The sequence below is a fragment of the Apostichopus japonicus genome, chromosome 13 (assembly GCF_037975245.1).
Source record: "Apostichopus japonicus isolate 1M-3 chromosome 13, ASM3797524v1, whole genome shotgun sequence".
Lineage (NCBI taxonomy): Eukaryota > Metazoa > Echinodermata > Holothuroidea > Aspidochirotida > Stichopodidae > Apostichopus > Apostichopus japonicus.
The window spans coordinates 5,315,323-5,330,187 of NC_092573.1; the positions used below are offsets into that span (position 1 = coordinate 5,315,323).

Here is a 14,865-nt window from a genome sequence, read left to right on the forward strand (position 1 = left end):
TTGTGATGGTTTTAGTCATCATTTCATGGTTTATATTGCAGGTGCATGCTAGCTAGGGTACTGGTTATAAACATTACACAATATAGAGCTCTTAGGTTTGGTCTACATTAAAGACCAAATGCCGAACTGGATTCTTCCTGACGAAAGTAACTTCAAAAGGGTTGCAGCAACAAAGACCCCTCCATTGAATATGGTTAACTGACTAACTTTGACCTGCACCACGCACTACAGTGACATTTGTTTGTATACAACAAATACAGTTGTTCTAGTTGAAGGTTGGCACTGGTTGAGCAAAAGTTAGAAAAATGCTTGGGCTTTCTTTGTCCTATAAGTTTTCCAAATGAAATTATGAAAAGTCACAGCTGCATGTAGCTTGGCCTTTTAACTGTTTCTTTCAGGTGACATTCCTTCTGTTTTTACACAATAGCTAATTAATGTCAGTATGTGGAGTTGATCATTTATTTTGTAAGTCTTCAGTGGTGACTTACATTAGGAATATTCAGATGTCCCACATTATACCCTCTTTCTGCAGGTGTTGATGGAGTTTGGTAGTGGCTATTAAGTGGAAAATATTGCCAGGTTATTCAGATACACCAGATGCTCACTAAAACAATCATGAATATAGCAAGAGATTTTGAACTAATCTGTGCACTTAAAGGTATGCGGTATTGGCCCCAAATATGCTAGATATTCAAGTATGGTCACCTTTGGCCAAAATTCTGATCTTGACTGTTTGTATTGCAACCTTCTAGGAAACTTTCCTCACTGGGACATTCAGTTATTTTGTGTGTTCCTTATAAATGTCTGAGAAAAATTTGGGAGAGTAAAGACCTCCAGGAAAGTACTTTTTGAAAACTTGTACAATTATAACGTGCTAAAATTTGGGGTCAATTCTGACTACCTTTAATACTGAACTGACACAGTTGGCCAAGCAACATTAGCAACTGCTGGCTATTACTGTATCTGTAATTATTTTAATTTTGCTGGGATCAATATATATTTTCAAATATTGGAACTGAAAAGCAGAGTAATCGACAGCAGGCTGTTGTGTTATAAATTCAGCTATATAGAGTCTGCTATATAGAGTCTGGGCCATACAGACAATCTGTCAGTACTGTATGGTTGTACTACTTGGCACTAACTTGTGTCCAAACTTACACTTTGAACAGATTCATTCTAGTTTTGTACTGTTTCAATTCTCAGTGCATAGTGACATGCAAGAGCTCTGCTGTACATACTTGTCTTCTGCAGATTGAGGCAATTTGCTGAGTTGCTCAGACACAAGTTGTTTTGTCCTTAGAAGTTGTCCAGCACTCTGTTCATTGAACAACAGTATCAAGAGTACTCTGCTAGCAGTTTGCTTGCTGGTATCATGCTGTGATCTGAATAGCTCTGTATGGCCTAGAGCTCTTTACAATACTCCTGTTTGTCTTCTTTCTTCGAAGCAGTGGCAATGCTGCTTGTGTTTAGACAATATTCCAAAAGGACTGCTTCCTCTTATAATGAGGCTTAATTCGGTTACAACAGTAAAAGGGAGTTGCTTGCTGACAGATAGGCAGCCCTCATGCATGCATTGTGTCATGTGAGTTGGAACAGAAAGATATCGGAATTTCTCGAGGCAGCTGCACTACCATAGTGGAAGATTGTATCAATTGGTACATTATTACAATCATTAAGTCTGGTCAACTATAGAAATGAGTGCTTATCACAAATCTCTGAGATTTCAAACAGTTTGTTGGAACCCATGACATTGAATAAATTATTTGCTGATACTATAGTAAATGTGAATCATCATTGATCTACTTAAGCATTGTCATGTGCACAAACAGATGGGGACAATCTGTGTCATGGCCAGTATGACCAGTACAGTATGTATGTACATAAACAGAGGATACCATAGTACCATGGAGCTTCTGCATAATTTGAATGACAGCCTTCTCTGAAATATTTAAGAAGGAAGTTTTTATGGTGGATACCGTCGATTGATCATCAGTTTTACATCTAAGTATCTGATAGATTTTGAAATATCAAGTTCAAACAATTCTGCAACAAAAAGGCTAAGATTATATGTGCCTTTTCTTGTCCTTTTGTGGTATACAATATTTTAGTCAGAATGTGACTCTGTTAGTTACTCACGCCGCACCTGGTAAAACCTTGTATGTTGCACATGGATGCATCTAGCAAACTGGTTCATACAGTAAACTCCCATTGACATTCTTCGCTAACACAACACTGTAATAATGAGAACTTGCACGTTCAAAGTTGCTGCAGTATTGCACCTGTTTGCAAATTTAGTTGTGGCATTACTTTGTAGAGAATGCTTTTTTTGCGAGGTGTATAAGCCATCAACTGGGGCATGATGAGCTGCTCGCCAAACGGCAAACTCCATGTAAATTTCTTTACAAAACAAAATGGCAAACAAAGAAGTGTCTGTCTTAGAGTTATTTGCAACATCCTCTAAAATATACATTTGGCTGCAAAGACAATGAATGGGAGATGAACTTATTGTTATTATTGAATAACTTTGACCAGTTTTCACTTCAGCCTTAATAACATTGTCTTCTTTAATCTTTTTCTCAGCAGAATTGAGTCTTTCAACTTCTTTAAGGTGAAGCACCTCATGCAACCCAGATGTTAGCCTTGACAGTGTCACCTAGACACGATTTTAATTTGAAGTTCCCAGTCCAACATGGACTCGGCCCATTCTGAAAATCGACCGTCAAATTATGATAGCGGTGATGAATGGGAAATAGGACTAGGGAACCTCATAATTGACTTGGATGCAGACCTAGAAAAGGACAAGCAAGATGGAACCTCAACAAAAAATGGCAGTGGTGACTCTAGTCCCTTGCGGATAGGCAAAATGAAAATTAAACGCAAAGTAAGCAGTTTGAAAGGTGATTATCCGTCCAGTGACTCAAAGGAAGCTTGCAGTTCTTTGGAGAATAATGATTCAGCAAAACCTGAAGACATTGCATCTCATTCTCCCTCGAAGGGCTTTATCTCAAAAAGTTGGACTATGAAGGGTGCAGTGGCTGGCAGGGATAGCACCAAAGGTGATGGGAGTAATGAACAGAGAAAAGAGGGTACCTTCAATGAGGGCATTACAATTAAAACAGGTACAAAAAGTGTAGAATCTAGAGAAGTCACAACAGGCAAGTTAGGCAAGAATTCTGAAAAGCCGGGGGATGATGTGAAGAAAAAGGAGGTTGGTAAAAGAAGCAGTGATGGGAATAGTTCTCGAAAACCAAGTGGAAAAAGACCAAAACTTGACAAGGTAAGAACACACTATTTATGCCATTTAACAAAAAGTTTAATTATTATTCAATCATGAAAGACAAGATGAAGCTTGTGGATGGTCATGCTGATTTTTATGAAAGAGAATGAGAGATATTCAAGTTAAATTTGATCTCACATTTGAATATTTATGTGACCTTATACATGATGTGTAGATCCACCTTAGTGAGTACAAGATTGCTTGTTTTTGGTTACTTGCCGTAGGCAGGGAAGTCACCTATGCAGTCAAGTTGGCTGGGGGAGGGGTGGGGGGGAGGCTGTTTGCGTATGTGTGTGTGTATGTGACACACTAGGTTGTAAACACGATATCTCAAGATATGTAACTTTTTCAGTTCGCATATTTGATTGTGTTGCCTCCCCATAATGAGTACAAGAACCTTATTGTTTTGGGAGTTCAAAGGTCATTTGGGGTCAGCTGAGGTCAAAGTGTGAAAATCTCAAAAATGCTGTATCTTAAGAACCTGAACATCAAACGAGCACATATAAGTGTGGTATGATCGCCTTACATAGTGTAAAGTTTTTGCAAAATTTGGTGTAGGACAGAGTTCATTTAAGGTCACGAGGGGACAAAATTTGAAACCCTTGAAAACATGATCTCCAGATAAGAAATGTTATTGGCTCTCATGTTTTGCATGTGGCTTCCTGCTATTCATTTTGTTGCTCCATTAAGTTGCTGTGCAAACAGCTTATATTCACAAGCTGCTGTTTAATTGGGCAAAAACTCACAGCTATTGAGAACAGTTCTTTAAATCAAGTTTGTTTAAATTCTTTCCAGGAGTGTATGCTCTATTTGAACTAAATTGCTCATGGGGTACTAGGCATGATGAATGAGTTGAGCTGTCATGATATTACTTGTATCATCTTGTCACCTCTTGACCAGTAAGGAATTTTTTAGTAGCAGTCTATTACAGGTAGGTATATGGAAAAAGTACATAATTTTTTCATGGCCACATTCCTAGTGGGAGATTTTTCATCCTATGATTCAGGAGAAGTGAATTTTTGAACCTTGCGCCAACTTAACTCAATATATTTTGAACAGTGGAGAACGATGAGCACTGTGACGTCATCGCAGCACTTCGTTTCTGGGACTGCAGGGACACTATTATTAGCAAGCTACACTGCAGCGAGGAAACTTCAAATTTCTGAAAGTAAAATAGCAATTAAGATGGAAATTACTCTGTGAAGTTGCAAGTTAGCAATCTTTTGAGAGTTAAACCGATCGAGAATTCTCTTACTCGTTTTTCTTCATAATATATGTTGTTCCAATATATGTTATTTGATCAAATTTTTGATTCACAGCTCTGCGTGAACTCTGCGAATAAATGCAGATGGTTAGGCTAGATTCCCCATTGACTTAGTGTGGTGTTAGGCTATCATGTGGTCGAAGATAACAGCGATAAAAGTATTCCATGGATATTTTATAACTGCGTCACAATTTCAGCGAATAAGTAGATGGTTAGGCTAGAATTTTACATTGACTTAGTGTGGTGTTAGGCTACCGTGTGGAAGAAATTGAAAGAATTCTCACAATTATTGGTTTCGATGATAATCGTAACCAATGCATTCATGATGGCGTATGTGTGTGCGTGTGTGCATTTGTGACGCCCAGCTTGTAAACAGGATATCTCAAGAAGGGAAGGTCCGACCATTTTCATATTTGATATGTTAAAGTACCACATTGAGTACAAGAAGTATATTGTTTTTGGTGGAGGTCAAAGGTCATTTGGGGTCACTAGGGGTCAAATTGTGAAAACCTTGTAAACACAATATCTCATGAACGGAAGGTCAGACTTACTTCATACTTAGTGTGTATTAGTACCACATTGAGAAAAAGAAGGCTGTTGTTTTTGGTGGAGGTCAAAGGTCATTTGGGGTCACTAGTGGTCAAATTGTGAAAACCTTGTAAACACAATATCTCATGAACGGAAGGTTGGACTTAATTCATACGTAGTGTGTATAAGAACCACATTGAGACAAAGAAGACTGTTGTTTTTGGTGGAGGTCAAAGGTCATTTGGGGTCACCAGGGTCCAAATTGTGAAAACCTTGTAAATACGATATCTCAAGAAGGATTGCTTGGGAGGACCTCATATTTAGTGTGTAGAAGTACCACATTGAGTACAAGAAGCCTTTTGTTTTTTGGTGGAGGTCAAAGGTCATTTGGGGTCACCAGGGGTCAAATTGTGAAAACCTTGTAATCATGTAATCATGTACACCCTCACTATACATTATGTCAGATTCTTGAAGAAAACTGCTCATGTTACATCATCCAAACCACAATGCGTTTTTGCATTCTGGTTCAGTCATGCATTAAAACTGTACATAAAGTATTAAAACTATAATCGGCTGTGGTATTTTCATAAACCAACAGGTAACAAATTGTGATACATAAACTTGATTCTCAAAATACAATCTGTCCATTAGTCATTGAGGTTTTAAAAAAACTACATCAGTGATACACTTTGCAGTTGTTTTTTGGAATGATTTAGTAGGGGTTTTCCACATGTTATATCAGAGCCTGAGAAGCACTGCAAGTTAGTGTGACAGGCTACTAGTTATATACATAGTTTTATCTAATATTTTTCAACTTCACATAGTAAGTTACAGTACTTCTTTCATTGTGTTTGACAGTGGTGAATTGGTATGAATATGCCATGTTTACAACTTTTATTGTGCCAAAAGTGTCTTGGATTCTTGCCAAGAACATTTGCAAGGGCAAAACAGGTGTCAGCAGTATGTTCAATTTAATTATGTTGTGTTATTTTACCCCATTATACTAACTAAAAACAGAAGCAAAGCTTATCGAGATCAGGCCACTTTGAAAAACCAAAATAAAGAAATAATAAACTTAAACTGATATTTCGGGCGGTACTCCCCTTATACTATTTAGTCTAATAACTTCACATACCCTCCCTATATCTATATCAGCATGGTTCTGTGTACAAAAGATGCTATACATCTTTGCACTTGTGTAGCAAATTTGGCCATTTTGCAAAGCATTTTGCAATGAAATACCAGGTATGCTATGATTTCAACTAAGTGCAATCTTTCTTCTGAACAGAGTTATCATCATCATAGTACTTGTTTGGAACAGATCTGTTGAAGGCAATTAAATCTCTACTTTCCTGTGACTCAATAAATTATATCCTTCCTCAATTATCTGAAGTTGTTATGATCTTAGAAGCAGCTGTGTAGTCTACTTTTAGGTCAAAAGGTTAAGACCTTAGTATTGGGATTTTTCATTTGCTAGGTCACATGGTACCATGGAAGAGTAGATATTACTGAAATGATCCACTAAAAATGATGTCCATGAAATTATTTAGTGTTCAACTTTTATGCAGCAGTTTATGAGTCCTCTGAATTTTGTCTCATATCATACTACATACAGCATACATGTGTATACTACTCCTGTGTATATAAAGATTGCTTTAAGTTTTTTTTATATTTACCATTTTGCATAACATTTGATGAGTTTGACCATTTTGCATAGCATCATGCTATGTGATACTGGATAAAATATTCCATGAGTTCTGTGTTGAGTTAAGTATTAATACTCTATATTGTGGTTTGCATTTGGAAGCTGTATTTACAATGATAAATGTTCAGGGAAAGTTTACAATCTACTAAATAGGTACTACAGATATTACTAAGCCTTTGCTTGAAGGAAGATGCAGGATTCTGCGCCAGGGACGCATGTTTCAGCCAGGATGCAAAATCTTCAGATTTCTTGTGTCGGCGGATGCAAACTTTTTTTTGAGAAACAAATTCCAAGTACACACATTCACAAGTTGGCCTATGTAAAACATAACAAATCACAGTTTTGAATGAATATCTTTCTTTCTTTTCAAAAACCCACAACTTCTTCTCTAAAGAACCAAAATTTCTTCCAATCCTACAGATCTTTTTGAATTTGTTGGAAAACAAGTATATCATAACAATCAATGGCAAGGTACAGAGTTAACAACATTTCCATTACATTCTCATGCTAAAAATTGTTAATGATGCTTTTCCATAATTCCTGTGATCTGATTGGCGAATAGTCCCTTACCATTGTCTGGAAACATTCTTGCATCTGTAATGCTCAATGAACACAAAGTATGTTGTTGAGCAACAAATTATTTGTTACATTACTTCCCCCTGTGTAGAGATAGTGAAGTTTGTGCTATAGGCTGTCATATGAGTGCACTGAAATATCATAATGTTAGGCCTTGTTGGGAATACATTTTGAGCAAAAGTGATCATGGTATAAAGTTGTAGATCTAGCATTGTAAGAATAACACTAAGATTTGAAATATTGTTTTGATCACCAAATGTTATGACTTGAGACAGTTTATGAATGTTGTGGGAAGCTAACATCTCTGAAGTCTGATACTGAAAGAGATTTTTCATCTCACGGTATGTTCGTTCTCTCTGCATTGAGATTTGTTAATGTAACATGTGTTCATAATGCAGTAATTTCTTTGTTGCAAACTTTTTTGGGGTCCCTTTGACCACGTTGCTTCAGTTTTTTGTGTGCATTGTTCATACATCAAGTAGCCATTGAAGCTTGAATTTTTTTTATCTACGTTGCGTAAAAAGTTGTTTACATACTGTAATGGGAAAGGGGTCAGATCTAGCCAGGGTTGGGCCAACTTCCTATAGTGGTTGGGGAAAAGGAAAACTTTGTTCAAAATTTGAATAAAATTGCATGGGGTAACTGTTGATGGTAACTAACAGCGGGTTCATGAAAGTTGTGAGAAAGTAATAGCCCTTTTAATTTAAGGGGGTGTTCTTGTGATGTTGAGATCTATAAGTAATATTTTCTACAAAATTTAAGGGGCTAAATAAAGTCAGTTAATGTGCAGTAGTTTTATTCTTGCATATTTTTTTGTGAAAACAGTTCACTAGATGCATACATGTAGACTACCAAAAAATGGACCGTACTCTTATACCTTCCGTTATACAATTGTTTGATCTGATTTCAAAAATTAAGCCTGGGGCTTGTGATTTTGATTTTATTATGTGTACATTCACAAAAGGATAAGTTTCTTGTTGCTTAATCGGAAAAGATATAATTTTTACATCTTTCTGTTAATCTCTGTTTCCTCTTCCCCAATTATGATTATTGTTCAGTCCATTTCTGCCAACCACCCCCCAAATGCTGACATAATTTCGGCACAGATTCCCTTAACCCAGCTTATAAATTTCAACGCAACTTCACCTCTTTAATAATAATAATAAGACAATGGACTTATTTATATATAGTGACAGAATCAGAAACAAAAAGAAGCTGCAACTAGCTGGCGCTTTACGTCAATCACAATCAAATCAAACAAGGAAAGAAATGGGTCTTTAGGTAACTCTTAAACATAGAAAGTTCAGCACAAATATGATTTGGTTAGGTAGCTGGTTCCACAGATGAGGAGCAGTAGGCAAAACATCAGCACCTATGTGTTTTCATGGTGGATTTGGAAGAGAAAGGTAGGCCTGGCAGAGGAAGAAAGACAACGGGCAGGAGTATTAGGGAGAGAGTAGTTGAGATATATATATACAGGCTATTCCAAATGATGGGCATAGAAAGTGAGTCAGAGAAGATTAGATTTAATTCGGCTGCTAATAGGAAACTGGTCAATGAAATTCCTTTAATACTGTATATGTGCATATGTGCAGTGCAGTTGTTTTGCTTCAAAAGTCCATTTGTCCAAGAAAAACAAATTTGGTTTCAAAGATCAAATTTCTATCCAAGACATACCTGATGGACAAGTGGTTTGTGAAAAGTCAGACAGTTACAATGTTGACAAAGAATCCCAAAGGGTATCAGTTTTTGCATATATTCCTACCACAGTAAAGAGTTTCCTGTTTGAAGCCCCATTATGTATTTAATCTTGATGGTCTAAAGACCCCCTCCCCCTCCCCGGTTTTACTGTGTAGTAGATAATCACAAGTTACTCATGACAAAGTACTTTGTTGCCAAGATTTTGGCTCTTTTCAGAGATCGAGAGAATGGAAATATTAGGAAAAAAGCATTCCTGTGTGTGTTCCAAAGCAGTTATCAGATGCATGCACAGGCAAATGTTTTGAGTTCAATATGTGACTTGAAGAGAATGGAAACTATGTTTTGGTCTGAATTTTATTGGTTCAATCCTTGCAAATGGGCCCAAAGTTTGGAAAAAGTACATCACTGTGTGATCTGTGTGTCATCACTGTGTGATTATTTACTAAATAGTACCAAAAGATTGTAGAGCTAGTGATTAGTTACAAAAGTTTCTGTTTATAATGGAATACGTAATGTGGCTTTAAGCCTTTCTTTATAGGAATGTCATTTACTTCAGCAATATGATAATGTACCATTTCGATGTAGAGCAATTCAGCATGGTGCTATCACTATAGCCTATCATTAAAGTTAAAATGATTTAAACACTTTGAATTAACTTAACAGTAGGTTTCCTTAAAATCAAACCATTTTCACCATGGTTTTACACTTGTCAACATATATGTTCCTTTGAAGTCAAATTCAGTTCAATTCACCCTTCTACACTTAATTAAATGGCTGTAAGTTGCTTGCAGGTTGTAAGATGGCATTCAAATCAGTTCATTCGTTTTCACTTCTACTGTATGTAAACAGGTTCTTTCATATGACGTTCAAGTCAATTCACCCTATATTGTCAATTTTCAAATCATCTTCAATTCTCATTAAACAGGTTATTCCATTCAAATGACACTCAGTTCACCTTTTAAAACTTTCAATTTTTAAATTCATGGTTTCATTTAATTCATAGGTTTCTTCATATAAAATTGAATTCATGAAAACCTTTTAAAATTCAGTTTTTGTTGTGGCTTTGAGAATCTGCAATATTAGATTAAATGCAAGGCTCTTGACTTTGCGCTTGAATTAGTATTCTGAAGTACAGCTCTATGGATGTCTGTAAGGTGTTATTTAATTGCAGAATGCAGCCTCCTAGCACTTGAATTGGTGAGTGTAATTTGATGCTAAACGTTACTGTGACTCATTCATGTGTTGAGGCTAGCTAAAGGATATCGTTTGATTAAGGTTGGACAAAAAGATCATGGCGACTCATGGGTGTGCATAATGAACATCTTGAAGTGATCCTAGCTAGTAGTTGGTTCCCTTCATATTTGGCAAGTAAGTCTTAACAATTTATTTCATTCCTTGCAAAGGAACCTATGTGATGTGTATGTGTGGATGGATCTACTGTATGTGACACTCCAAATCACGCTTAAATCTTGCTCAAAGTTCATTATTGGCATAAAGATCTATATGAAATTGTTACACAGACAATCTTGTATACATACAAATTAAAACATGAATGAATTATATGCAAGTCTGCATTTTTGGAAGAACCTTGCCAATCACTTGTCAATGGTCATCACTTCAAAGGACTGGCTATAGTAAATTACTTATCAATGTTCTATGAAATGTGGAATGGAATCACAAAAAAGCCAAAAAGCCATGCTGAAATTAATTAATTTATAATTAATTAATATGCATGGTGAGTGGGACCAAATGCTGTTATGCAGAAGTTGTGAACACAATATCTTCATGAATGTTAGATTGCGTGCGTGTTATACAAGTTTGTTAGTTGATGGCACATGGCCTGAAAGATGCACATCATTTTGGTTTTGAAGAAATGCCATGGATATTAATGAATATGTAGGTGGGGTAGAATGAAAATACTATAAAGTGAACCTTTCACTTGCCTAGATTTTACAACTAGATTTCATGAAAATTGAGTAATGCACCTGTACCATCAGTGTACCGCTAGCAGGCAACGACAATTATTTTTTATAACAATTTGCTATGTGGCAACCATTCACTAAAAATCTCCCCGCCAAAATGCAAAATTCACTCGCCACTATTATCGCTGTTCAAGTCTCTGTACTTGTAGTATAGTACAAATCTACACAATACTTGATGTAAACTAAGGTTAGGCAGATACATATATATTTTATATATGATTTTAAGCTTTTTCCTCCAAAAGTGTCATGAACAAAGTAAACATGTTGCAGAATCATTGATATGCAACTACTGTAGGCCAATTTTTTTTTTTTTTTTTTTTTTTTTTGGGTGATACTGAAGAACTTTAGTACACAAACAATACTGTGGTTTCTGTTTTGACGAAAGAGACAGTAATTTAGAGAAATTTGATGTAAAGGTAGCAGATTCTCACTGACCAGAAACGTGATGCATAATAGCTTATGAACGTACAGGTCACTGTGTCACGTCATTCTGCGAAATGTACCGCGAACACTAAACAATAACAATGGACTTTCCACGTACTTCTCATAAGTAATTGAACCTTTTCTCAGCTTCACTCTTCCAATAAATATGCAGCTACTAGAGAAAGAAATGGTTGTTAGAATTGTTCACACATAAATTGTTAACTCATTTTGGGCAGCAGTTCTTCAATTAAAAGTAAATTATGGTTAAAAACTGCCCCAACATCTGGTCATATTTCGTAAGATTCATTGCTATTATGAGCCACTATACATACTGTGCCGTACGATATCGAGGTCTTGCCGCAATAGAAATGCCTACCTTGTGAAATATGTTGACATCTCTGATATTTTTGCATTTGTTGTTGCAATTTTAATCATGTTTGCAAAAAAAAAAGGGCATCGATTGATTCGATGGCATTTATGGTCGACGCAATTTTTAGGTCATTTTATGGCATAGTGAATCAGAAATACCGAAATCTTAATCTTCACATGGTTGATATTTAGTATACAGGGCATCGCGAAGCAACCTTGAAAGTCCCATCAGTACATGTAAGTAATCAATCACCCCTTTCCTTACGTGGTAGGTGCTGTATGACATGATACTACAGAATATGTGACGAAAAACCCATAACCCATCAACTGAACAGAAAACACAGGTTTGCTTCGCCGAAAGGTGCCCTTTCTTTTAACATGTATTTTTTTCGTGTTTGGATAAAATCAATCACCACAGAAATCAAAAATATACCTGTGAAAAGTACTCAAAGTTATAACCTTCAATCCATCGCCACAGCAACAGTGTACGAAGGAATGAAAAAAACTAATTGTCAGAAGTCTTTCAATATTTACGCTTGAATCATGAACGTATACAGTAGATACAACTATGAGAGTAAAGCACATGTTGCTATCTATGGACTACCAGAGCTAGCTGCTTGATGACGACAAATACAAATGCACTCGACAAACTATGTTTACCTAATATCCCCACAAATCTGTTAATTCGCTCAAATTGTGTCACAGTTAGCTGGCACTTAAAGCGAATACTTTTGTTATTGCTGCTATCGTTGACCACATGGTAGCTTAACACCCCTTTAAGTCAATGGGAAAATCTAGCTAATAACCATTGCTTAGGAAAAAAAAAATCACACTTTGCATAGCATTACAACTTTCAATTAGCTGGAAATCGGCAGTTGTGTGGAAGTTATGTGCTATGTCTTGCAAATGGAATGTAGTATTTTACGTTCTACGTTGCTGTGGCGATGGATTGAAGGTTTTAACTTTGAGTACTTTTCACCGGTATAGTATTTTCGTTTTCGGTGGCGAGTGATTTTATCTACACACGAAAAAATACATGATTAAAATAAAGGGCAATCCGGCGAAAGCAAACAAGTGCTTTCTATGTCAGTTGATGGGTTCTGGGATTTTCGTCGTATATTTGTAAATAAGTCTTACACAACCAATAATATAACTATTTACTTCTTCATGAATCAAAACATCATCTAGAAGATACAAATTTTTCGTTGGAAACTAAGAGGAAAAAAAGAGATGGGTCAGTGTTAGTGAATGAGAATCCGTTGAACAGGAAAAGAAGTCAGAAAGTGTTAGGACACATTCAATACGAAAATGGACATATCATGATTTCAACTCATTCCTGAAATATATCTCCTACTGTGGCCAGAGTGCGTTTGTTACTTGAAAACCACAGACCAGGAAAAGCCAAGTACAGCTTTTGTTTACAAACAATAGTAGCGCTTCTCTGTTGGGAAGTGGATGCTCATTACTTTCATGGAGGGTCTGTGGATGCGAGTGCGGATGGGTCTGTGGATGCGTGCACTCAAGCGTGAGCAATATGCAGGCTGCATTATAATGAGTAGTGGTGTGCTGCCGGCTGGGCTGGCGATGATCGTCGGTTAAATTTGCAAGCCTTCCCTTACTGTCGGAGTAAAAGGAACGGGTAATAGCAAAGTCCTTGCGAAGGAAGCATAAAGAACGATCCCAACGACATTTAACTGCATTGCGAAGAATGAATCAAACAAAATCTTCGCAAGATTTTTGGGTTACTTCATAATGTAAGCTAGTGTACTACTCGCAATGACGCATTGTACAGGGCACCGACAGCAAAACATAAAGGGCATGATGGCAACCTTTTGCCATCGTCGAAGTGTGTTTCTTCAGGGGTACCACGACAAACAGCAAGGGCACGACAGCTTTCATCCATCTCTGCCTTCCATTATTTTGAGCCCTGATAAAGCTTTGGGTATGTCTCAGTCTCATTGCCAAAATGTAAGGCTTTCAGAAAGTCACAACTTAACAAGAGCAGATACACCAGTGAAAGGAACACCACGGTAAAAAAAAGAGCCTGATAGATTCCATATTTCATATTTTCTATACACCAAAGCTTAATTCTACTCACCAGTTCTACTCGCGAGTTGGCGACTGTGGCGAGGCCTGACCAGTGTCTGACTCTTTTCACTTGGGTTCATTTATCATTGTAAACATTTGTATTTTCTAGGAATTCACAGTTTACACAGACAAGCTAAGGGTAAATTGTCAAATATTTCCATTGCATCTAATTTTGCTTTGTCTAGAGTGAAAAATCATATCAGTTTTGGCTTCAATTAGTGATCAATAGAAAGTCCATTTGGCCTCAACAGATTGTGACAAAAGTCACAAAAAATGCAGCTTTAATAAGGTGTCAAGTATGTACAGGTCTTTTTCATGCTGAAGCTAGATTTCTTGCTGGTGGAGCCTCTTGACACTTGCAAGAAATTTGACAGTGCACTCTTTTCTATCCCCTAATCATGATCCTTTTCCATGTTTGCTGCCTAGAGTCTGACTCATATAGTATAGATATTATGAAGGAGGAATAACCACTGGTTATCTTTCATATCAAGTTTAAAAAGTCTGATCAGTGACACCGGTATCACATTAAACAGCATCTCACTTACAATGTTGCCTTTGTTACACATGCTAGACGGTTTCCTTCTCTGCACTCAAGATATTTATCATGTTTGCTTACTTGGCTGCTGTCATCAGTGTCACTCCAATATTTCAGAGTAGACATTTAGTGCATGAATTTTATGAGGCAGCAACTGTGGAGGTGTTAAAATAATATGAATGTAGTTGAATATCCTCTGTTGGAGGCCCTGACTGAATGCATGTTTGTCATAATCAACACCTCAAATGTCTCTGGATATATGTGTATGAAAAGACCCATGTCAAAGCAACACAGTGTGTGCTTATTAAGGTTTGCCTCTATAGTGTTTGTTAGCTACTGTATATGGCAGCATGCTAGCAAGATGGTGAGCAGAAGAACTAGGACAGATGTGTTGTGAATCCAAACTGTTGTTAGGAT

At 36.8% G+C, this 14,865-nt stretch overlaps 1 protein-coding gene across 9 annotated transcripts in view; it reads left to right on the forward strand.

The window, feature by feature from the left end:
- LOC139978973 (uncharacterized) overlaps nt 1-14,865 on the forward strand; it is a 61,602-nt gene that overhangs the window by 17,904 nt on the left and 28,833 nt on the right. For 5 of the 9 annotated variants that reach the window (XM_071989592.1, XM_071989587.1, XM_071989585.1 and 2 more), the window contains one exon: nt 2,584-3,277. In XM_071989592.1, coding sequence (XP_071845693.1) covers nt 2,690-3,277 — 588 coding nt within the window. In that variant the 5' untranslated portion in view covers nt 2,584-2,689. Of the gene's footprint in view, nt 1-2,580; nt 3,278-4,072; nt 4,209-14,865 lie in introns of those variants that run through there. The other 4 variants (XM_071989588.1, XM_071989586.1, XM_071989591.1 and 1 more) reach the window with 2 other exon arrangements.